Source organism: Pleurodeles waltl, chromosome 9 (genome assembly GCF_031143425.1).
Source record: "Pleurodeles waltl isolate 20211129_DDA chromosome 9, aPleWal1.hap1.20221129, whole genome shotgun sequence".
In the NCBI taxonomy this organism is placed as follows: domain Eukaryota; kingdom Metazoa; phylum Chordata; class Amphibia; order Caudata; family Salamandridae; genus Pleurodeles; species Pleurodeles waltl.
Window position 1 is genome coordinate 307550148 of NC_090448.1, and position 23122 is coordinate 307573269.

Below are 23122 nucleotides of genomic sequence, written 5' to 3' on the forward strand. Positions count from 1 at the left end.
GAGTTGACCTCACCTTGCAACATTGTTTTTTCTGGCTCCTTTCAGCAACTGCAACATTTACACGGCTGTGCATCCTCTGGGGTCGGCAAGACTCCACTGCATACGCAAGCACCTAAGGCAACGACGACTGCCTGCTGGGATCTTCTGCCATCCGACTCCAGGAAGAATCTCCAACACAGCTGGTGGGTCTGTGTGGTCCCTTTGGTCCTCTCTACCTGCTGTCCACATTGAGAGACAGGGAGCTCTTGCCTCTCCTTGCAAGACAGTACCCCCGTGCACTGCGACTCTTGCAGCATCCAAGGCTTGTTGAGACTCTTGCTCCAAGGGATCTACAGGCTCAAAGTAGCCCTGACCTTGAGGACTTCATCCTTGCAAGTACAGTTTGTCCTCTGCTGCTCCAGTGACGCGGGTCTTCTCTTCGGGTGTTGTGACTGGGCCTCACAGTAACTTACTGTGCCTGCTTCCAGTGAGTTGCCTGTGGGGGCTGTGACTGCTTTTACTGGCTCTCCCGCCAGCATAGAAGGTCAGTCCAGGCTCCCCACCAAGGATCGAGTCCGCAGGACCTTGCTGGTCCTCTTCAACACTGCAACTCTTATTTTGCTCCAACTTGCATTTGCGAAGGCTTGTTGGTGGTCCTCCTGACCACTGACCAACTGCGACCTGGCAACCGACGTGGGACATCATGTACAGGGCTCCAAAGACTTCTCTGCAGCTCCTGGGTTCCACAGCTGATCCTTCGTCAACCTGGTTCTTCAACCATAGAAGGGTAGGTAGTGGCTCCTGCCCAGTCTGGACACGCCTGTGTGGACTGGACTCTCTACCCTTCTTTCTCAGGTGCTCCTCTGTCGGAATCCACGGTTGGACCGCACTGGTCCTGGTCTTGCAATCCTCCTCTTTCTAAGTCCTCTTGTTAGTCCTTGGGAAGCCCAGGTACTTACCTCTGCTCTCCTGGTCGCTGGGGGTCACTTAGGTACTCACTTCTTGGGGTCCAGAGTTCTCCCAGCTCCCCTCTAACTACTCCACATCCTTGGGTGGGGGACTTCACTTCACAATCTACTATCTTAGTATATGGTTGGCTCCCTGGGAGGTGGGAGGGCGCATGTGAATCTGCAGCATCTCATGCCACGAAGAGATGTACTCTGGGTAAGTGACATTTTCCGTTCAATGGCATGTGTAGCTGCAGATACACATGCTGTGCATAGACTAGTAAGCAGTTATCACCCCAAAAGCGGTGGTTCAGCCTGTAGGAGTTGAAGTTGTTTGAAATAAAGTCCGTAATACTGCTTGTCCTACTGTGGCTTGCTGTGTTGTTAACACATCCACGCAGTAATGCTTGGTAAATGTATGAGGCGTAGAACATGTGGCTGCCTTACAGATTTCAGTCATTGGTATGTTTCCTAGAAAGGCCATGGTAGCACCTTTCTTTCTAGTTGAGTGTGCCTTTGGTGTAATAGGCAGTTCTCTTTTTGCTTTTATATAACAGGTTTGAATACATTTAACTATCCATCTGGCGATGCCTTGTTTGGATATTGGATTCCCTGTACAAGGTTTTTGGAAAGCAACAAACAATTGTTTTGTTTTGCAAATTTGTTTTGTTCTATCAATGTAGTACATTAGTGCCCTCTTGATGTCTAATGTATGTAATGCTCTCTCAGCTACAGAATCTGGTTCTGGAAAGAACACTGGGAGTTCCACTGTTTGATTTAAGTGGAACGGTGATATGACCTTAGGTAAGAATTTAGGATTTGTTCGTAGAACTACTTTATGCTGGTGTATTTGAATAAAGGGTTCTTGTATGGTAAAGGCTTGTATTTCACTTACTCTTCTGAGAGATGTGATAGCTATTAGAAATGCTACTTTCCATGTTAAGTATTGTATCTCACATGAGTGCATGGGTTCAAAAGGTGGACCCATGAGTCGTGTTAATACAATGTTGAGGTTCCACGAAGGAACTGGTGGTGTTCTTGGTGGGATAATTCTTTTCAGACCCTCCATAAATGCTTTTATGACTGGGATTCTGAACAATGAAGTTGAGTGCGTAATTTGCAGATAAGCTGAAATTGCAGTGAGATCTATTTTAATGGATGAAAAAGCTAACTTTGACTTTTGTAAGTGTAGTAGGTAGCTTACGATGTTTTTAGCAGATGCGTGTAATGGTTGAATTTGATTATTATGGCAGTAATAAACAAATATTTTCCACTTATTTGCGTAGCAATGTCTTGTGGTTGGTTTTCTAGCTTGTTTTATGACCTCCATACATTCTTGTGTAAGGTCTAGGTGTCAGAATTCTAAGATTTCAGGAGCCAAATTGCTAGATTCAGCGATGTTGGTTTCGGGTGTCTGATCTGTTGTTTGTGTTGAGTTAACAGATCTGGTCTGTTTGGCAGTTTGATATGAGGCACTACTGAGAGGTCTAGTAGTGTTGTGTACCAAGGTTGTCTTGCCCAAGTTGGTGCTATTAGTATGAGTTTGAGTTTGTTTTGACTCAATTTGTTTACTAGATATGGAAGGAGTGGGAGAGGGGGAAAAGCATATGCAAATATCCCTGACCAACTCATCCATAACGCATTGCCTTGAGAGTGAGCCTGTGGGTACCTGGATGCGAAGTTTTGGCATTTTGCGTTTTCTTTTGTTGCAAATAGGTCTATTTGCGGTGTTCCCCATCTTTGGAAGTAAGTCTTTAGTATTTAGGGATGAATTTCCCATTCGTGGATCTGTTGGTGATCCCGAGAGAGAGATTGTCGGCTAACTGGTTTTGAATTCCTGGTATGAACTGCGCTATTAGGCGAATGTGGTTGTGAATCGCCCAATGCCATATTTTTTGTGCTAAGAGACACAACTGTGTCGAGTGTGTCCCTCCCTGTTTGTTCAGATAATACATTGTTGTCATGTTGTCTGTTTTGACAAGAATGTGTTTGTGGGTTATTATAGGTTGAAATGCTTTCAACGCTAGAAATACTGCTAGTAGTTCTAAGTGATTTATATGAAGCTGTCTCTGCTGAGTGTCCCATTGTCCTTGGATGCTGTGTTGGTTGAGGTGTGCTCCCCACCCTATCATGGAAGCATCCGTTGTGATTACGTATCGAGGCACTGGGTCTTGAAAAGGCCGCCCTTTGTTTAAGTTTATAGTGTTCCACCATTGAAGCGAGGTGTATGTTTGGCGGTCTATCAACACTAGATCTTGAAGTTGACCCTGTGCTTGTGACCATTGTGATGCTAGGCACTGTTGTAAGGGCCGCATGTGTAATCTTGCGTTTGGGACAATAGCTATGCATGAGGACATCATGCCTAGTAGCTTCATCACTAATTTTACCTGGAACTTTTGTTTTGGGTGCATGGCTTGTATTACGTTTTGGAATGCCTGTACCCTTTGTGGACTTGGAGTGGCAATCCCTTTTGTTGTGTTGATTGTTGCTCCTAAGTACTGTTGTATTTGACACGGCTGTAGGTGTGATTTGTTGTAGTTGAGTGAGAAACCTAGCTTGTGAAGAGTTTCTATGACATACTTTGTGTTTTGTGAACACCGTTCTTGCGTATTGGTTTTGATTAACCAATCGTCCAGGTACAGGAACACATGTATCTGCTGCCTTCTGATATGGGCTGCGACTACGGCCAGGCATTTTGTAAAAACTCTTGGCGCTGTTGTTATTCCGAATGGCAACACTTTGAATTGGTAATGTACCCCTTGGATTACAAACCTTAAGTACTTTCTGTGGGAAGGATGTATAGGTATATGGAAATACGCATCCTTGAGGTCTAGTGTTGTCATGTAGTCTTGTTGTTTGAGCAATGGGATCACATCTTGCAGTGTCACCATGTGAAAGTGATCTGATTTGATGTAGATGTTTAATGTTCTGAGATCCAGGATAGGTCTTAGAGTTTTGTCTTTTTTGGGTATGAGAAAGTACAGGGATTAAACTCCTGTTCCTTTCTGATGAATTGGTACTAGCTGTATTGCATCTTTTTGCAACAACGCTTGGACCTCCAGTTGTAATAGATCCATGTGTTGTTTGGACATGTTGTGTGTTTTTGGTGGGACATTTGGAGGGAATTGTAGGAATTCTATGCAATAACCATGTTGGATAATGGCTAGGACCCACGTGTCTGTTGTTATTTCTTCCCAGTTTTTGTCAAAATTGGTTAGTCTCTCCTCTACTGGTGTTATGTGTTGAGGATTTGTGATGCTGAAGTCACTGTTTATTTTGCTGTGTTTTGGGACTCTGGAACTTCCCTCTATTTTTTGGGAATTGTCCCCCTCTGTACTGTCCCCGAAAACTTCCCCTCTGATATTGACTCTGGTAAGTGGGTCTTGTTTGTGAGGTTGAGGGTTCTGTGCTCTGTCCCCGAAACCCCCCTCTAAACTGTGACTTACGAAATGTGCCTCTGCTCTGTGGGGAGTAGAGCGCGCCCATGGCTTTGGCTGTATCTGTGTCCTTTTTAAGTTTTTCGATAGCAGTGTCCACCTCCGGCCCAAACAACAGCTGTCCGTTAAAAGGCATATTCAGCACCGCTTGTTGAATTTCCGGCTTGAATCCTGAGGTGCGTAGCCATGCGGGTCTCCGTATGGTGACTGCTGTATTTACAGTCCTAGCAGCTGTGTCAGCTGCATCCATTGCTGACCGTATCTGATTGTTAGAGATACTCTGGCCTTCTTCCACCACTTGTTGTGCCCTCTTTTGGAACTCTTTGGGTAGGTGTTCTATGAAATGTTGCATTTCGTCCCAATGAGCCCTATCATATCTAGCCAGCAAGGCCTGTGAGTTGGCAATGCGCCATTAGTTGGCTGCCTGTGCCGCGACCCTTTACCCGCTGCGTCGAACTTGCGACTTTCCTTGTCTGGTGGTGGTGCATCTCCCGAGGTGTGTGAGTTCGCCCTTTTGCGAGCTGCGCCTACTACCACTGAGTCTGGTGTTAATTGCTGCGTGATGTACACAGGGTCTGTTGGTGGCGGTTTGTACTTTTTCTCCAACCTTGGAGTAATGGCCCTGCCTTTCACAGGCTCCTGAAACACTTGTTTTGAGTGTTTCAGCATTCCAGGTAACATAGGGAGACTCTGGTACTGGCTATGTGTGGACGACAGTGTATAAAACAGAAAATCATCTTCTATTGGTTCTGCTGCAGGGTGACAATGTGAAACGCAGCTGCTCTGGACACCACCTGTGTGTAGGCAGGACCAGTAGGTGGAGACCACTTCGCTGGATAACAGTCGGGACTGTTATCTGATACAGGCGCATCATAAAGATCCCATGCGTCAGGATCATCCTGACTCATTCCTGTATGAGTTGGAGACTGCATCATTGGTGGAGTGGCTACCGGTGATGGTTGTGCTGAGCGTTGTGGTGATGGTGGCGGAGTTATTTGTTTTGCCACCTTTGCTTGTGGTTGCTTGTCTCTCTTGGAAGGCAAGTTTCCTTTTAATTCGGATTGGAGGGAGAGTACTGATTTTTCCTGTGTCCTTCTGAATGTGGAGCCTCCTTTGAGTGTAATCTGGCTCCCCTGCCTCTAGCTCCTGTCCGAATCTGTGTCCTTGCATCTGTGAGGACAGGCCCTGTTCCTCGGTGTAGGAACTTGGTTTCGGTTCCGAGGCCGGATGTTTCGGTATGGAAACCTTTTCGACCGTCTTTTTCGGCTCCGAAGACACTTTTTTGCCTTTCGGTGTACTGATCTCTCGGTGCCGACTCATTTCGGTGCCGCCCTCTCGGTGTCGAGATTGCTCTGACCCGGGGTCGAGTCTGTTCTGTGCCGGTATCTCGACCGGAGTCGGATGACTTCGACACATTCGTGCCCTTTTTCGTGCCGATGGTCGGTCACCTAATTTTCGGGTTAAGCCATGGCCTGTTGGCAGTGGCGTCCCCTGGGCTTTAGTGAATTTTCCGTGAGTTTTGGGCAGTGACGTCTTACTCACGGTTCTCGGCGTCTGTTCGGGATCGACCTCGTCCGAGTCCGAATCCGCGATGGAAAAGGTTTCTTCTTCTTCCAAGTGTTGTTGTCCTGCCGACGCCAACGCCATTTGTAGTCTTCTTGCTCTTCGGTCTCTTAGCGTTTTCCTCGACCGAAACGCTCGACAGGCCTCACAGGTATACTCTTTGTGTTTGGGAGACAAACACAAATTACAGACCAGATGCTGATCTGTGTAAGGATACTTGTTGTGACATTCGGTGCAGAAGCGGAATGGGGTCCGTTCCATTAGCCTTGAAGATGCACGAGGTCGGGCCGACCAGGCCCCGCCGGGGAATCGAAAACACCGAAGGGCCACCGGAGCTCTTCAAAATTCGGTGTCGATCTGTTGTAACTAACCCGATACCGAACGCAAACAATACAGTTGAATTTTCCGAGATTTAACTAACTTTCCGAACCGAAACACGGAGCGAAGAGGAACACGTCCGAACCCGATGGCGGAAAGAAAACAATCTAAGATGGAGTCGACGCCCATGCGCAATGGAGCCGAAAGGGGAGGAGTCCCTCGATCTTGTGACTCGAAAAGACTTCTTCGAAGAAAAACAACTTGTAACACTCCGAGCCCAACACTAGATGGCGGGATGTGCACAGCATGTGTATCTGCAGCTACACATGCCATCGAACATACATATATATATATATATATATATATATATATATATATATATATATATATATATATATACACACAAGTGTTTGTTTAACTTAAACGGCTACAGGCTTCCGGGGAGGTGGGAGGGTGCATGTGAATCTGCAACTGAACATGCCACAGACAGATGTACGCTGGGTAAGTGACATATTCCGTTCGATGGCATGTGTAGCTGCAGATACACATGCTGTGCATAGACTAGAAAGCAGTTATTCCTCCCATAAAAGCGGTGGTTGGCCTGTAGGAGTTGAAGTTGTTTGAAATAATGTTCTTAGTACAGCTTGACCTACTGTGGCCTGCTGCGCTGCTAAAACATCTACACAATAATGTATGTGGTGTTGACCAAGTAGCTGCTTTACATATTTCAGCCATTGGTATAATTCCTAAGAAGGCCATTGTAGCCCCTTTTTTCCCGTGGAATGTGCTAGAAGTGCAACTAAGAGTTGTCTTTTAGCTTTAAGGTAACATGTTTGGATGCATTTTGCTATCCATCTTGCTAAACCTTGTTTTGAAATGGGGTTACCAGTATGAGGTGTGGGCCCATAAGTTGCGTAAGCACTATGTTTCGATTCCACAAAGGCACTGGAGATGTTCTAGGTGGGATGATGCATTGTAACCCTTCCATGAAGGCTTTGATCTAAATAAAGAGCCGTGCTGTATATTTAGCAAATATGCAAAAATTGCAGTGAGATGTATTTTTATGGAAGAAAAAGCTACATTTGATTTTTGCAAATGAAGCAAATAGCATCCAATATTTTGTATTGATGCTGAAAGAGGGGCAATTTGTTTAGATTGACAGTAATATACAAATATTTTCCATTTGCTGGCATAGCACTGTCTGGTAGTGGGTTTTCTTGCTTGCTTAATTACTTCCATACATTCAGTTGGTAGTTGTAGATACCCAAATTCTATGACCTCAGGAGCCAAATCGCTAGATTGAGTGTGTTGGGATTTGGATGCCTGATCTGCCCTTTGTTTTGTGTCAACAGATCTGGTCTGTTTGGGAGTCTGGCGTGTGGTACTACTGACAGGTCTAATAGTGTTGTGTACCACGGTTGACGTTCCCACGTTTGCGCTAGGAGTATCAGATTGAGCGTGTTTTGACGCAGTTTGTTGACTAGAAATGGAATGAGTTGGAGAGGGGGAAAAGAATAAACAAATATCCCGGACCAATTGATCCATAGAGCATTTCCCTTGGATAGGGGATGTGGGTATCTAGATGCAAAGTTTAGGCATTTTGCGTTTTCGCTGGTGGCGAACAGATCTATGTCTGGTGTTCCCCATTGTTGAAAGTATTTTTGAAGTACTTGAGGGTGAATCTCCCACTCGTGTGTTTGTTGATGATTTCTGCTGAGAACATCTGCCAATTGGCTGTGTATCCCTGGAAAATATTGTGCTACCAGGTGAATTTGGTTGTGGATTGCCCATTTCCAAAAGTTTTGGGCTAGGAGGGAGAGTTGGGACAAATGTGCCCCTCCTTGCTTGTTTAGGTAATACATGGTTATCATGTTGCCTGATTGAAATAAGGATATTCTTCTGAGTGAGAAGAGGCTGAAAAGGTTTGAGTGCTAGGAAGACAGCTACCAACTCTAAGTGATTTATGTGTAGCTGTTTGTGTTTGGCCTCCCATTGTCCTTGAATGTTGTGATTGTTGAGGTGAGCTCCCCAGCCAATCATTGATGCATCTGTTTTAAATATGGTCTGAGGCACAGGGTCTTGAAATGGCCGCCCATTCTTTAGGTTTGTGGAATTCCACCACTAAAGGGACATGTATGTTTGGCGGTCTATCAACACTAGATCTTGAAGTTGATCCTGTGCCTTTGACCATTGTTGTGCAAGGCACTGTTGAAAGGGCCGCATGTTTAGTTTTGTATGTGGAACAATAGCAATACAGGATGCCATCATGCCCAACACATTTATCATGAATTTGACAGTGTAATGTTGGCCTGTCTGTATTTGTGCTGATATATTGTGAAATGCTTGTATTCTTTGTGGATTTGGGCTTGCAAGCGCCTTTTGAGTATTTATTATCGCCCCTAAATACTGTTGAATTTGCGCAGTGACTTTTGGTAGTTTATGGAGAACCCTAGGGTGGGCAGGGTTGGTATTACATAATGCCCATGGTTTTGACACTGTGTATGACTGTTTGATTTTATTAGCCAATCGTCTAGATATGGAAAGACATGAATGTGCTGTCTTCTTAGGTAGGCTGCGACTACCGCCAGGCATTTTGTGAATACCCTGGGAGCTGTCGTTATTTCGAAGGGTAACACTTTGAAGTGATAATGCTTTCCTTGAATGACAAACCTGAGGTATTTTCTGTGAGCTGGATGAATGGGTATGTGGAAATACGCATCTTTGAGGTCTAATGTTGCCATGAAATCGTGTTGTTGAAGTAGTGGGATAACATCCTGTAGTGTCACCGTGTGAAAGTGTTCTGACAGGATGTAAAGATTGAGGGTTCTGAGATCTAATATTGGCCTTAAGGTCCCGAGCAGCTGGCTCATTTAGTGGGGCTACTGGGATCGTCAGTCCAGGCGATCTTCCCAGGCCCTCTTCATTATAGAGTGCTTCAAAGATTGAAAGCATTCCATCTACGTCGTGGCTTGAGATATTCGGAGTCCGTTTCCTTGATGGATGAAGTTCGGGAGGAGATGCAGTGGTGGCTCACCAACATGGAGGCTTGGAATGGGCGAGCAATCTTCGGTTCCAGCCAATATAAGTTGATAGAATCCAACAACAGCAGGACAGGTTGGGGAGCCACCTGTGGAAAAGTGGTCATCAGAAGAACAGAATATGCACATAACTGCTTGGAGTTGCTGGCGGTGTCTTTCATGATTTGCTGTTGGACAAAGGACAAGACGAAGTGCTGCATGCTGCTGAAGATGGACAACGTCTCAACAGTTTGCTGTATCCATTGTCTGGGAGGTCCATGATCCAGGATGCTAGCAGATCTGGCAAAGGAGTTCTGGCAGTACTGTTTGGATCCTCACATATTGGTGTCAGACAAGTACCTCCTAGGGACAACCAATAAAGTTTCCGACTGGCACCGATAGCACTTTCAAGTTATCAGTGCTTGGAAACTCCACTCAGACGTCTTCCAGGTGATTCAGAGACACTGGGGTCCATTCACAGTGGAACTGTGTGCTTCCCACCTGGATCATCAAGTGGAAGAATACTTCAGTTGGAAGCCGGATCTGCAAGTGGTGGCTACAGATGCGTTCCTTCAACTTTGGAGTGTGGAGAGATGTTAGACCTTTCCCCCATTCACAATGATCATGAGGTTGCTAGCGCATATCTGACATCAGAGATCTGGTAGTCATCACTCTGTTTTTGTGGTCTCAAGTTTGGTTTCCAGTGATGATGGAACTTTCTTGGGACTATCCAATCTGTCTACTCCACTTGCTGGATCGCTGGAGAGAAAATTCGGGGAATCCTCATCATCTGATCCAAGACGGGTCGCTCCATCTAATAGTGTGGAGGATTTCAGGAGCCAATGGATGATCAGAGGACTTTCGAAGACAGCTAATCATCTTTTGTCAAAGGCCTAGGCGATTGGAACGAGTAAGAAGTATGGGTGCACTTGGAGGCGATGGTTACATTGGTGTATTCATAGGAAAACGGATTCCATGCGGTTCAGCGTGGTCCGCATATTACATTTTTTTGTCCTCGTTGGTCTCAGGTGGGTTGGCTTATCGGTCTGTGAATACCTTTAGTTCAGTGATATTGGCAGGCATAGCCCTATTAATGGCTCTCCGGTTGGGGAACATCCGCTGGTCAAGAGCCACCTGAACCTAGGTATTTTGTCCTGTGGAATGTCAACAAAGTTCTTAACCTATTGCTTTCGTGGGCGCGTAATAAATACCTGGCGAGGAAACAATTATCAGGTAAGTTAGCCATGCTGCTATGTCTACTTTCATGTAAACAAGCATCTGATGAACATGCCCAGGACAATACAGGTTGGGTATTTACTCTGGATGGGGTTACTTTCCACATTTCCAGATAGACAAAATCCAATTCCAGAGTGGTATTGTATCCTGCTTTGCAAGCCAATCCTAAACTGTGTGGTCAGGTGCCTTATAGCTTATGAGGGTTTGACGGAAGAGAGCCGCACTGCAGGGGAACGCCAACTTCTGATTTCCCTCTGTAAGCCATATAAGCCGGTGTCTTCTCCAACTACTGCTAGATGGGTAAAGATTGTCACGCAAGAGACTGGCACTGACATTTCGATTTTTGGTGCCAACTTGGCCAGAGGGGCGATGGCTTCCAAAGCCTCTTCTTTGGGGGGCAAGGTTGAAGGATATCTTAAATGCAGCTGATTGGTTGTCAGGTTCAATGTTCAAAATGTTTTACTTCAAACCAGTGGATAACATGGCTACATTGGTCATCAATAAGCCTTGAACTAGCATAATCCTCACCCCCGGTCCTGCCAAAGAATGTAACATTTCCGCGCTTTAGTGGCGGAAAATCAATTCTATTAAGGACAAGGAGGGAAGGATTATTCACACCCAAGTTAGACATTTTCCTCCCGATAACAAATGGAGCTCTTGGAAGAGAGTTTGAACACTGTATAGTCTAAGTCAGTGGTTCCCAACCTTATGACTTCTGTGGACCCCCACTTTATTATTACTAGGACCCGGGGACCGCCACTGAATCATTATTGGAATCAGGGGACCCCCCCCATTAAGTCATTACTGAAAGCTGGGGGCCCAATCTATTATTATTATTTAATTTTCTAAGCAGTCCCGGACCCCCTAAGGAGGCTTCGTGGACCCCCAGGGGTCCCTGGACCACAGGTTGGGAACCACTGGTCTAAGTATAACATTCTTTGCATGGTGAGATATGTCTGTCTGTGATATACTGGTGTTTAACCATGATATCTGCGTTCTTGCTTGGATTCTGTACATGCCTATGCTATCTCTACCGTATTGGTATGATTCTGTTACAAGGGATTTTTTTCTGTATTTTTTGCAGGGAACGATTCTTCTAAACAAGACTGATCACTGCATAATGGAGAATGGTTGTCATACGAAGAAAGAGGGACCATAGAGATCATTAATGGACTATATTCAGACTCTGATGTTTTGATTGCCTGTTGTTGCTCATGGCGCTTCCCAAAGGTTCACGGGAAAGTAAGTTTCTTATGAGATTGTAAGGCTGCTGGATCAATAAAGTGGAGAAAGGTCGAGAATAATCCTTGCTTCAGTGTCCTTAATAGAATTGAAACTTTCTGTTACTAAAGCTAGGAAATGTTATATTCCCTCCTCATCCATGCATTTGGTGGTATAGTGCATATATTTTGTAACAGAACGCAAAATACATAAATGCTACTGACAATATGACGGAGGTTACCAGCTGGTGAGTTCTAGGGCACAGGGGTCGATTTGAACCATTAAGTTAATAAAGGTAAAAGTTTTTTTGAGACTATGGGCTTGATTTAGAGTTTGGCCGATGGCGTTAGTCACCAATGTGACGGATATCGTGTTCGCCATATTAGGATTCTATTATGGATATTGTAATAGGGAGAATGGGATATCCATCACGTTTGTGATGGAGTAACCCATCCGCCAAACTCTAAATCAGGCCTTATGTCAAATCACCAAGTCCTCAACTAACAAATAGATTGCGTATGTAGAAAAAAGCATTCAGGATGCAAGCTATGAATGCTTTTAGCTAATACTCAGGTGCAGAATTAACAAGCACAAATGCACCAGTGGTATGCATGTTTGTCTTTATGCGGTGTTTTAAGAATTAGAAAAGGACAAATATAATTTGCTTCATACCTTAAATGCCTTGTTGGTATCAGCAGGCATGGCCATTGCTGCCCCAGTCATTTGTTCCTGCATTACTCTAGATTGGTCAGCAGCTGAAGAACAGACATATTTAAGATTACTATACATGCATGCATGCAAACCCAACTTGAGAATGATATGATAACAATAGGACATTACAATGAAACACGAAAGATGATGACATTGAACCGAAGTCCAAAATGCCCTATAACATAGATACCATGTTTACATTTTTTCTGGACAACAAAAAAACATGAGGCAGCATAGCTGCCTGGAACTAGAATTCACTTGTAGTGGGAAAAGGTAAATGTGAAACTATAATAAAGACAAGATCACAATTGTACTGTTATTGTAAAATAGCTGGTTTCTGTAGGAGCATGAAGCAAATATTTGTTCATATACTGGGCACCAACTTTAAGCACTGCTCGCCTAAAGTGAAAGATTGGTATGGTTGGACTAGTTTTAAAAATGCATCAGAACTGTCTGACATTTTACTTTTTCTTGTCTTGAATATCTACACAGTAACACGTAATAAAATTGGCCATGAATGGCCAAGTAGTCGCATAGCAAACAAATATTACCAACAGCATCACAGCAGTCTCCTGAATGGTATGAGCTGTATAACTTGCAGTCGGACAGATAAGCTAGTGCAACAATTTTACAACTTGTAGCCATATTGCAGTTCCAAGTTGGTGTTTGCATTGCACTTCTGCTGTGAAGTGTAGAACAACAAAAGCTGGTCTGTCCTACTGCAGAACTCCATAGTTTACAATTTGTTTAGCATCTACTGGGTCATGTTATGCCAAAGTTGTAGTGCTGAGACAGGCACAACGCAATGTGTGTCAATTTTAACACCAATGCCAACCTTTATGGACTATGGACCCCACAAAGGAGACACCTTACTGACTGAAGTCTGTTCCAATAATAAGTGAGATAGTAAATAGTGGGTGCAGGGGAGGTCATGATGTAATGAAACATGCACATAGATGCATGCCAAGGAACAGCGTACAAGGAAAGTGCAAGGATGCAAAAGTTATTTGTATTTTTATGTCTATTTTCTATTTGGTATTTAGAACAGCATAAGATTACCTAAACGGTGTCCTGGCACTAAAAAGAGCAAATTCAAACTCCTTCAACTAACCAAAAAAAGGAAGTCTGTAGCTTGAGAGTGAAAAGTTAGAAAGCTTAGTGAATCCCGGAGCTCCAAATAATCTGTTTACAGCATTGATATGCTATTGAAAGGGTACTGCTTACTGGATGCTCCACAGGGCATTTGTCTTCCACAAGACTACAAAAACACTCAGTCTTCGACCTGAACACACTTTATACCTAAGACTTTGAAAAAGAAGAAACTTGCACCTTTTTCGAGTCAGCACAGCCAGACTCAATAGACACTGAAGGGAGCTAAGATAATGTGTACTCAGCATCCTCTAGTACTCCGAAAGACATAGCTAGGAGGGAAAATAGCGAAGCTATCAAGAATTTTTCTTTGTATCCACCTGCCCCAACCCTTACCGTGCAACAGGTGCAGAGACATCATCAGGTCAAAGAAAAAGAAATGGTTTTGTAGCTTTGAGTATCTCGATCATCTGCAGTGTGAATACCTTCTATGTATACTTATTGTGCATTATTCAGCCATCCATTGACTCGGTCCAGAAACATTAATTCACAAACTTTTTCTTGTTGGGCATAAATGTAGAGGAAGTGTGTAAGATTTGCAAGGATGTCGACTGGGCTCACAAATACTCCTAATTTAGCTAACCATTTAGATTTTATTAATTTTTTTGGCACAATTCTTCTTCTGTAAGGAGGCAGGAATGCCAATCGTGAATGCAGTAGAGATTCAAGTTGATAAAGAATTCTTACAGGTAAGTAACTGGTTTCCTTTGCAGCATAAATCTCTTCTAGATTCACATGATTTGTGTAGATATAGTGGCACAAGCTCCCCTGCTTAGAGAGGGGTGTAAAATAGGAGGAGTACTGAACAAAATGTCTTAAAACCAATTGTTCTTCTTCTGTCTCTTTCCTTGTTTTTATATCTACACAGTTGTATTTAAGGGGCGTGTATGTACTCAGATGAGATGTCACTGCCAAATCACCTTGGCAACTGTGCATTCACCTTTTCTAAAGTTGTGAACAGGCCCAAGTGTTCAATTCCCCAATACAGGAAAAGCAAGTCCTCAACTGCTTTAATTCCCACTGCTGTGATGTGCCCATTCTTCTGTGTGAAAACTTCCTACTTCTAGAATACAACTGGCAACAACTGAGATAATTCTTAAATTGTCATGTAGGGAAGCACCCTTTTAGACATGGTTAGCCCCCACTTTATGAAGTACCTTTGACCATTAGTGCTTTGGGTCCCTGCTAACCAGCTCCCTGGTGCCAGATCTATTTCCCCAAAACTGCACAGTTGTTTTGCACAATTGGCAAACTCTTCAGCTACCACTCTCCCTAGTAAATGGTATCACTGGTACCTAGGGCCTGGGGTACTGAGGAAGGTCTCTCACAGCTGCAGCACCAGTTGTGCCACCCCAGAGACTCCTCGCCAAACCCACACAATGCTTCCATTACAGACTCTGTGTGTTGAGCAGGCTGTAGGAAGCTGGCTCTGTATATACTACACCAAAGTAAGGTATAGTGTGCACAGAGTCCAGTTGATCCCCAGAGACTTCAAAGAGGCTAAAGTAGATCATTCTAATGCTCTGTTTTGTGGTAGTGTGGTCGAGCAGTTAGGCTTATCAGAGGTTAGTGCTAAGCATTTGTTGAAAACACACGGTCAAGACATGAGGCACACACTCAATGACTAACTCAAGGCAAATGTTTATTTATGATAAAAGATACTTTATTTCTAGAACCAAAAGGATCTTTGTTGCAGGTAAGTTCAGTTTCAGGAATGTATCACTTTCAAGTATCAAATGCATTTTGTTTAGAATTCACAGATAAAACAGTTTTCAGGTAAGTAATACTTTTCAGTTTCAAAAGCAGACAGTGCAATTTTCATAGAAAGCAATGTAGTCCTAGGGGAGGAAAGTATCAACACAGAACGCAGATAAGTACTCAATTTATGATCCCCGTCTTCGGGGGTTAGAGTGTCCACATGGCAAGGTTCAAGAAGACACCAGGGTGCACCACCAGTAACACGGGGCCGGCCAGGTACAGGAGTCAAAGTTGGTGTTGGGCGCCCAATGGAAACCAATGGAGACTGGGGGCACTCGCAAAGAAACAGCTTACAGGTAAGTACCCATGACTTCAGGACACAGACCTGGGGGGTGTAGGTCAGCACCAAGGGGGCCACAGGTCAGCACGAAACACATGGGGCGGCCAGGTGCAGGGTGCAAACACAGAGTTGGGCTCCCAATGCTTTTCAATGGAGGAACCCCAGAATTCACAAAGGATGCAGGCTTGGTACAGGGAGTCGGCTGAAAAAGAACAACAGGTGGACAAGTAAGTAGAGAGCCCACTGGACATTGCTGGACTGTTGGTTGGGTACCCCAAAGCCAAGGGGCTGCAGATGCAGGGTTACCCTTTGGTGTCAGGAATATTCACTAGGGTCTTATGGATTTAGGCTGCAGGCGTCATTGTGTTGGTCAGGAGTGTTCAACCCAGGGTGGACTCGAGGTCGGAATTGCCTGGGGACCTTCTCTGGACCTGTGGGCCACCTGAACTCGGGCCATGGGTGTCGGGTGCAGAGTGGGCAGGACTCGCGGATCCGAGAGGTTCTTGAGTCATTGTTGGGGGTTTCTTTGTGGACAGGGCCGCTGTCCTCATGAGTTCATGGTCCTTGGATAGGCAGGCAGTCCTCTGAGGGTTTATAGAGGTTGCAGGTCCTGCAGGATCCGTCGCTTTTTTGTAGCAGGTGTCTTGAAGCTGCAGACAGGGCTATTAGGCTAGGCCAAATCAGTTGTCGTCTGGGGTTTACTGCTGGTGCAGCTCTTCAGTCCTTCTTCTTCTTTAGGTTACCAGAAATCTGAAGAGCAAGGTTCATGGGTCCCTCTAAATACTAGATTTAGGAGCACTGCAGAAGTCAGTAGCCAATGGCTACTGACTGAGGGTGGCAACAGCCTTCCTGTTCCCACTCACTCCCTTTGGGGAAGGGGGCACATTCCTCATCCTATTGTCTATCCCCCCCAAAAGAAGATGGAGGATTCTGCCAGGAGGAGTTCACCTCAGCTCTGGGGACGCTAGGGGAGGTCCCAGCTGGGGTGGAAACTCCTCCTGGTGTTCACTAATTTTCCTGCCAGACCTGCCACCAAAAGTGGGGCATGGTCTGGAGGGGTGGGCATCTCCACTAGCTGGAGTGCTGTGAGGCAGCAGAACAAATGGTAGGAGCCTTTGAAGCTCACCACCAAGTGTTGATGTTCCTGCAGGAGAGAGGTGTGAAGCACCTCCACCCAGAGCAGGTGTTGTCCCCGACCCATGAGAGCACAAAGACCCTCATCCCATGGGGTCAGAAACTTGTCTGGTGGTGACAGGTTGGCACAGACCGATCAGCCACACACTAGAGAGTAGGATGAATTTCAGGAGGCATCTCTAAGATGCCCTCTGTGTGCATTTTACAATATATCCAACACTGGCACCCGTGTGGGGTTATTGAGCTGAGATGTTTGATACCAAACTTCCCAGCATTCAGTGAAGCCATCATGGAGCTGTGGAGTTTGTAATGACAAACTCCCAACCCTTGTACTCAATATGGCACACTGCACTTTCAGGGTCTAATAATGGACTTAGACTGTGTATGGGCATATTGCTCAAGCACCTATTCCCTCACCTATGGTATGGTGCACCCTGCCTTTGGGCTGTAAGGCCTGCTAGAGGGGTGACTTTCCTATGCCACAGGCAGTGGTTTCTGGGCATGGGTGCCAGAGAGGGATATCATGTTGACTTTACCTTTTTCTACCCACCAACATTCACAATCTGCAATGGCAGTGTACATGTGTTTGGTGAGGAGAACCTTGGGGTGAACAATACATGCTGAAGCGCTTAGAGACCCTCCCTGGCCACAGGGCCCTTGGTACCACTGGTACCTTTTACAAGGGATTTGGCTGTGTGCCAGTTGTGGAAGCAATGGAACAGTTTTAGGGAAAGAACACAGGTACGGAACCTGGATAGAAGGATCCCAACACACACTAACTCAAGTTAGCATCAAATTTCAGGCAAAGAGTGTGTGTGGCAGGGAGAGGTGTGGTTGTGTCGGGACTGCAACCTTCGGGCCAGTTTCCTACACAGGCTAAATTGAAAACACAACCTGTCACACACTCCTGTGTGCCAGGTCACCATTAGTGCATGTACCTGGTGTAGTCACCCCTAACCCAGGGTGCATCAAGGCACATATGATGGCACATATACATGAGCCATTGTGTCTCTGTTGATTCTGAGATGTAGTAAGGTGACAGGGAAGACATTTTAAATGCCTGTGCTGGACACTGGTCACTACAAGTTCCCCAGCTACGTAATGGCTCCTCTGAATCCTGAGATGTTTAGTATCAAACATCTCAGAATTATAAACCCTCACTGAACCCATTAGTGGATTTATTAATAAATGCACACAGAGGGCACCTTAGACGTGCCCCTTGAAAAACCTACCAGCTACTAGTGTGCTGACTAACTGGTCCTTACCAGTTCAGCCACCACAGATGTGTTTCTGGCTCCCCAAGGTGAAAGTCAGCATTCTCCATGGCCTGAGAAAAAGGCCTACAGTGGGCGGAGGTGTTACCACCTCACCCAGGCAGGATGGACATCCCAAGGCGGGAAGCTTCAAAGGCCTTGCCGCCCTTGTAATGCAACCGAGATCTCTCCAGATGGCAGAGATTACCAACCCCTCTGTCCTGACCACACTTTTGGCTGCAGTACAAGTGGGAAAATTAGTCAAATTGGGAGGAGTGCCTACTTCATGCCAGTCCCACCCCTAAGGTGGATGAGCTGAAGTGGGCACTAATTTTAAAAATTCCTCCATCTTATTTGGAAGGAATTAGGCCACTAGAGTTAGGGTTATGCCCTATTCTCAGTGGAAGTGGTCATAAGAAAGGTGTAGTCATCCTAAAGGTGGTCAGCCCACTGGCTACCGCCTAGCCCTCTTTATAATGCCCCTAAAATGAGTATTTAGGTGGCACCCCTGTACTCTAGAAATCAGTTTTTGACAACCTAAGAAGACCCGGACAAAGAAGAGCTGCATCCGCAGAAGAGGAAAAGAAGAAGCAGCTGACCATCCCGGACTGCCTGCTGGCCTCAAAAGACTCTGCCCAAAAAGCCAACTCATCCAGCCTTCAATGAAGACTCAAGTCGTCCATGAGCAGTGGACCTGTTCCGCAAGAAGAAACCCCAAGGAAAAGACTCTGCAGCTGCTGGACCCAGGAAACCCAACAACAGAAGTGACCACTGCACCTTACATCCATGATCCGAGGTGAAGCCAACCAAAGGTGCCAAAGCGGGTCCCCAGCTTCCCAGAGACCGGGTCCAGTGTGGCCTCACCCATCTTGGACTCTCTCAAGAGGCCTGCAGCCTCTGCATGCAGGCCCCCTTTCCCACAGGCTTGTGTTTAGAGAAAATCCGACACATCCAGCAGCCACTGCACCCATGACCCCGGCTGAGGTGGATCACCTGTGCAACAATGTCCCCCAGCTTCTTAAAGCTCAAGTCCACCCTAGGTCCACCCCTGCCAGACTCCCCGGTGTTGCCTGCAGCCTCCACATGCTGAACCCCCCGACCGCGAGTGCTCCTGCACGAGAAAACCTAATGCCTAAAGACACCCTTGCATTTGTCACCCCGGGGCACAGGAGAAGAGGACCAAAGGTGCACACACGCCCCAGGACCCCAAGTCTACTACTTACGTGCTTGTTGTCCCTGATTGGCTTCCTAGCCACAGCCTGCTTGTCACGAGGCTCAACTCCCATGGAAAGCTATTTGGCACCTGACACCTTACTGCACCTAGTCACCCCAATGCCGCCCAGTGTGACCTGTTGGTGTGGTTCTAATCAGTGCCCAGTACTTACCTCTGCTTTCTGAGATTGGCTTTGTAAGTCATTGCTGATCCTGAGTTTGCGGAACATTGTTATTCCTCCATAGGAAACATTGCATTAAGTATTGATTTCTGAAACTGCAAAGTATTTATGCTTAAAGGTCTATGTGCCCGATTACGAAGTCCTTGGGTTTGAAACATATAAAAAGAATTGTTATTTTTCTAAATTGGTCTCAGATTTATTCTTCGAGTGTGTGTTTCATTTAATGCCTCTGAGTAGAAAACATGCTTAGTACTACCCTCTGATAAACCTAACCGCTTGCTCACACTACCACAAAATACAGCATTAGTCCTCTCTACTTTTACCTCTGCAATACCAACTGGAGATCCACTGGACTCTCTGCACAGTGTATTTCATTTTAGGTCACTATATAGAGCCATCTTCCTACAGTCCACTTCTAAATCTCTTGTTTTGAGAGTGGGTGAGACTGTGCCTCCATTGCTTTCTCGGGTAAAACACTGCAGTTGTGTTGACTGTCAAGAGCTGCACACTTTTGTTGAGAAACTGATTCTGGACAGCCTGTAGAGGTAGGACATCTGTCCTGCATTCCAGAGAAGTGTTTTACTGCTTCTTGTAAGACCAAAAGATGCCTTATCTTGCATTCTTCCAAGTGTGCATCTCATCATACATATGTTGCATATACTGTTAGAATGGCTTGTGCAAAGTCTTGAAAGATCTGTCCTTTTACATACTATTTTCCACCATTTAGCCCCATGCTGACTTTGTTTGATACGACCACTATCTTTCCCAAGCCCCCTAGAATTCAGAAACCACTCATAGTTAACCATTCCTGTACTGGTCTTAACTGCATTCTTGAAGTTGGGATCCAATGAATATATGAAGTCCAACAACTTCACAACAGTCCTCACTGCCAAAGACTGAAATGTGTGGTTAAGGAGAATTTGTTAGTGCAGTGCTTGCACCCTCTTCATTACTGGATAGGCAAATGCCTTCATGGAGTCCAATTCTGACCCCAAGAATACCTTTAATTTCTGTTTAAGGAGGGTGATTTCTTCTAATAGACAGTGAGGTCCAGCTGATACAGCAGGTTCACACTCACTGTTTTCATTTTCAATTGGCACTGTTTGAATGTTTGCCTTTTATAGGCAATCGTCCAGTTAAGCGTTCACTTAAATGATTTGCCATGTCAAGTGAGGTGCTACAACTGCCAGTGTTTTTTGTCACCAACGTTATGCCAATCTGTAACACCTTGAATTGGTAATGTGCCATCATCACCACAATCTGTGTGTCTGCTGCATGGGGATATTGAAGTAGGAGTCTTTGAGATCTGCTGTCACTAGCAAGATGTGTTCCTCTCATAAGGGTATAACCTCTTGGAGAGTTGTCCTTTGAAACCTTGAGTTTTGAGTACTCTTCCCTCAAACTGTAGGTCCAATACTGGAGGCAACGTTATATCTTGCATAGTTTCAGAAGGTAAAATTAATATACTACGCTTTCTCCTGTAGCGGAACGATTTCTATCATATCTTTTGCAACAGTCTTGCACCTACTGTAGAAGAATCCTCCATATCACGCACTTATTAGTGTGCATATATATATCCAAACACTAGATTGCAGGATAATGCACAGCATGTGTATCTGCAGCTACACATGCCATCGAAAATATACATATATATATATATATATATGGAAAATATCACTTAACCAGTGTACATCTGTTCGTGGCATGTTCCGCTGCAGATTCACGTGCTGTGCACTGTTCCTGCCATCTAGTGTAGGGCTCGGAGTGTTACAAGTTGTTTTTCTTCGAAGAAGTCTTTGAGTCACGGGACCGAGTGACTCCTCCCTTTCGGCTCCAATGTGCATGGGCATCGATTCCATCTTAGATTGTTTTCCCGTAGAGGGTAAAGTAGGAGTGATAGAATGAGAATAGTAAATATGTCTATGCAATGGGATAGAGATGTATGTACAAAGTTGAGGTAAAGGAATGTTTATTTACATATGTACAATTTCTAATTGCAACTTAAAAGGCTACAGGCTCCTGGGGAGGTGGGAGGGCGCATGTGAATCTGCAGCGGAACATGCCACGAACAGATGTACACTGGGTAAGTGACATTTTCCGTTCGGTGGCATGTGTAGCTGCAGATACACATGGTGTGCATAGACTACAAAGCATTAATCCTCCCAAAAGCGGCGGTCAGCCTGTAGGAGTTTAAGTTGTTTGAAATAATGTTCTTAGTACATCCTGTCCTACTGTGCCTTGTTGTGTTGCTAACACATCTACACAGTAATGTTTGGTAAATGTATGAGGTGTGGACCAAGTGGCTGCCTTACAAATTTCTGTCATTGGTATGTTTCCTAGAAAGGCCATTGTTGCTCCTTTCTTCCTAGTGGAGTGTGCCTTTGGTGTAATGAGTAGTTGTCTTTTAGCTTTCAGGTAACAAGTTTGAATACATTTCACTATCCATCTGGCTATGCCTTGTTTGGATATAGGGTTACCAGTATGGGGTTTCTGGAATGCGACGAACAATTGTTTAATTTTCCGAAATGCTTTTGTTCTGTCGATATAATACATTAGAGCTCTTTTTATATCTAATGTATGCAGTGCTCTTTCTGCCACTGAGTCTGGCTGTGGAAAGAAGACTGGGTGTTCCACTGTTTGGTTTAAATGAAACAGCGAGATGACTTTTGGTATAAATTTTGGATTTGTAAGGAGAACAACTATGTTTGTGTACTTCTATAAAGGGTTTTTCAATAGTGAAAGCCTGTATTTCACTAACTCTTCGTAAGGAAGAGATTGCTACTAGAAATGCCACTTTCCAAGTTAAGAATTGGATCTGACAAGAATGCATGGGTTCAAAAGGTGGACCCATGAGTCGTGTAAGTACAATATTAAGATTCCACGAGGGTATTGGTGGGGTTCTTGGAGGTATGATTCGTTTTAGTCCTTCCATGAAGGCTTTAATGACTGGTATCCTAAATAGGGATTCTGTGTGTTTAATTTGAAAATAAGCCGAAATTGCGGTGAGGTGTATTTTGATGGATGAAAAGGCTAGATTTGCTTTTTGTAGGTGTAGTAAGTATCCTATGATGTCTTGTATGGACGCATCCAACGGTGTGATGTGTTTTGCTTGGCAGTAGAAGACAAATCTTTTCCATTTGTTAGCATAACAATACCTGGTGGTAGGTATTCTTGCCTGTTTAATGACTTACATACACTCGTTTGGAAGATTTAAATGTCTGAATTCTAAGACTTCAGGAGCCACATTGCTAGATTGAGCATTGCTGGATTGGGGTGTCTGATCTGCTGTTTGTGTTGTGTTAACAGAGCTGGTCTGTTTGGAAGCTTGATGTGAGGTAGTACTGAGAGGTCCAACAGTGTGGTGTACCACGGTTGGCGTGCTCACGTTGGTGCTATAAGTATTAGGTTGAGTTTGTTTTGACGCAGTTTGTTGACTAGAAATGGAATGAGTGGGAGAGGGGGAAAAGCGTAAGCAAATATCCCTGACCAGTTGATCCATAGAGCATTGCCCTTGGACTGAGGGTGCGGGTACCTGGATGCGAAGTTTTGGCATTTTGCGTTTTGGTTTGTGGCGAAAAGATCTATGTCTGGTGTCCCCCCATTGACGAAAGTGTGTTTGTAGTACCTGGGGATGTATTTCCCACTCATGAGTTTGCTGGTGATCCCGACTGAGATTGTCTGCTAATTGATTGTGAATCCCTGGGATTTATTGAGCTATTAGGCAA

General features: G+C 44.9%; 1 protein-coding gene across 1 annotated transcript in view; it reads right to left on the reverse strand.

The window, feature by feature from the left end:
* EMC3 (ER membrane protein complex subunit 3) overlaps nt 1–23122 on the reverse strand; it is a 107655-nt gene that overhangs the window by 11774 nt on the left and 72759 nt on the right. The window contains exon 8 of the mRNA XM_069206786.1: nt 12391–12473. Coding sequence (XP_069062887.1) covers nt 12391–12473 — 83 coding nt within the window. The remainder of the gene's footprint in view (nt 1–12390; nt 12474–23122) is intronic.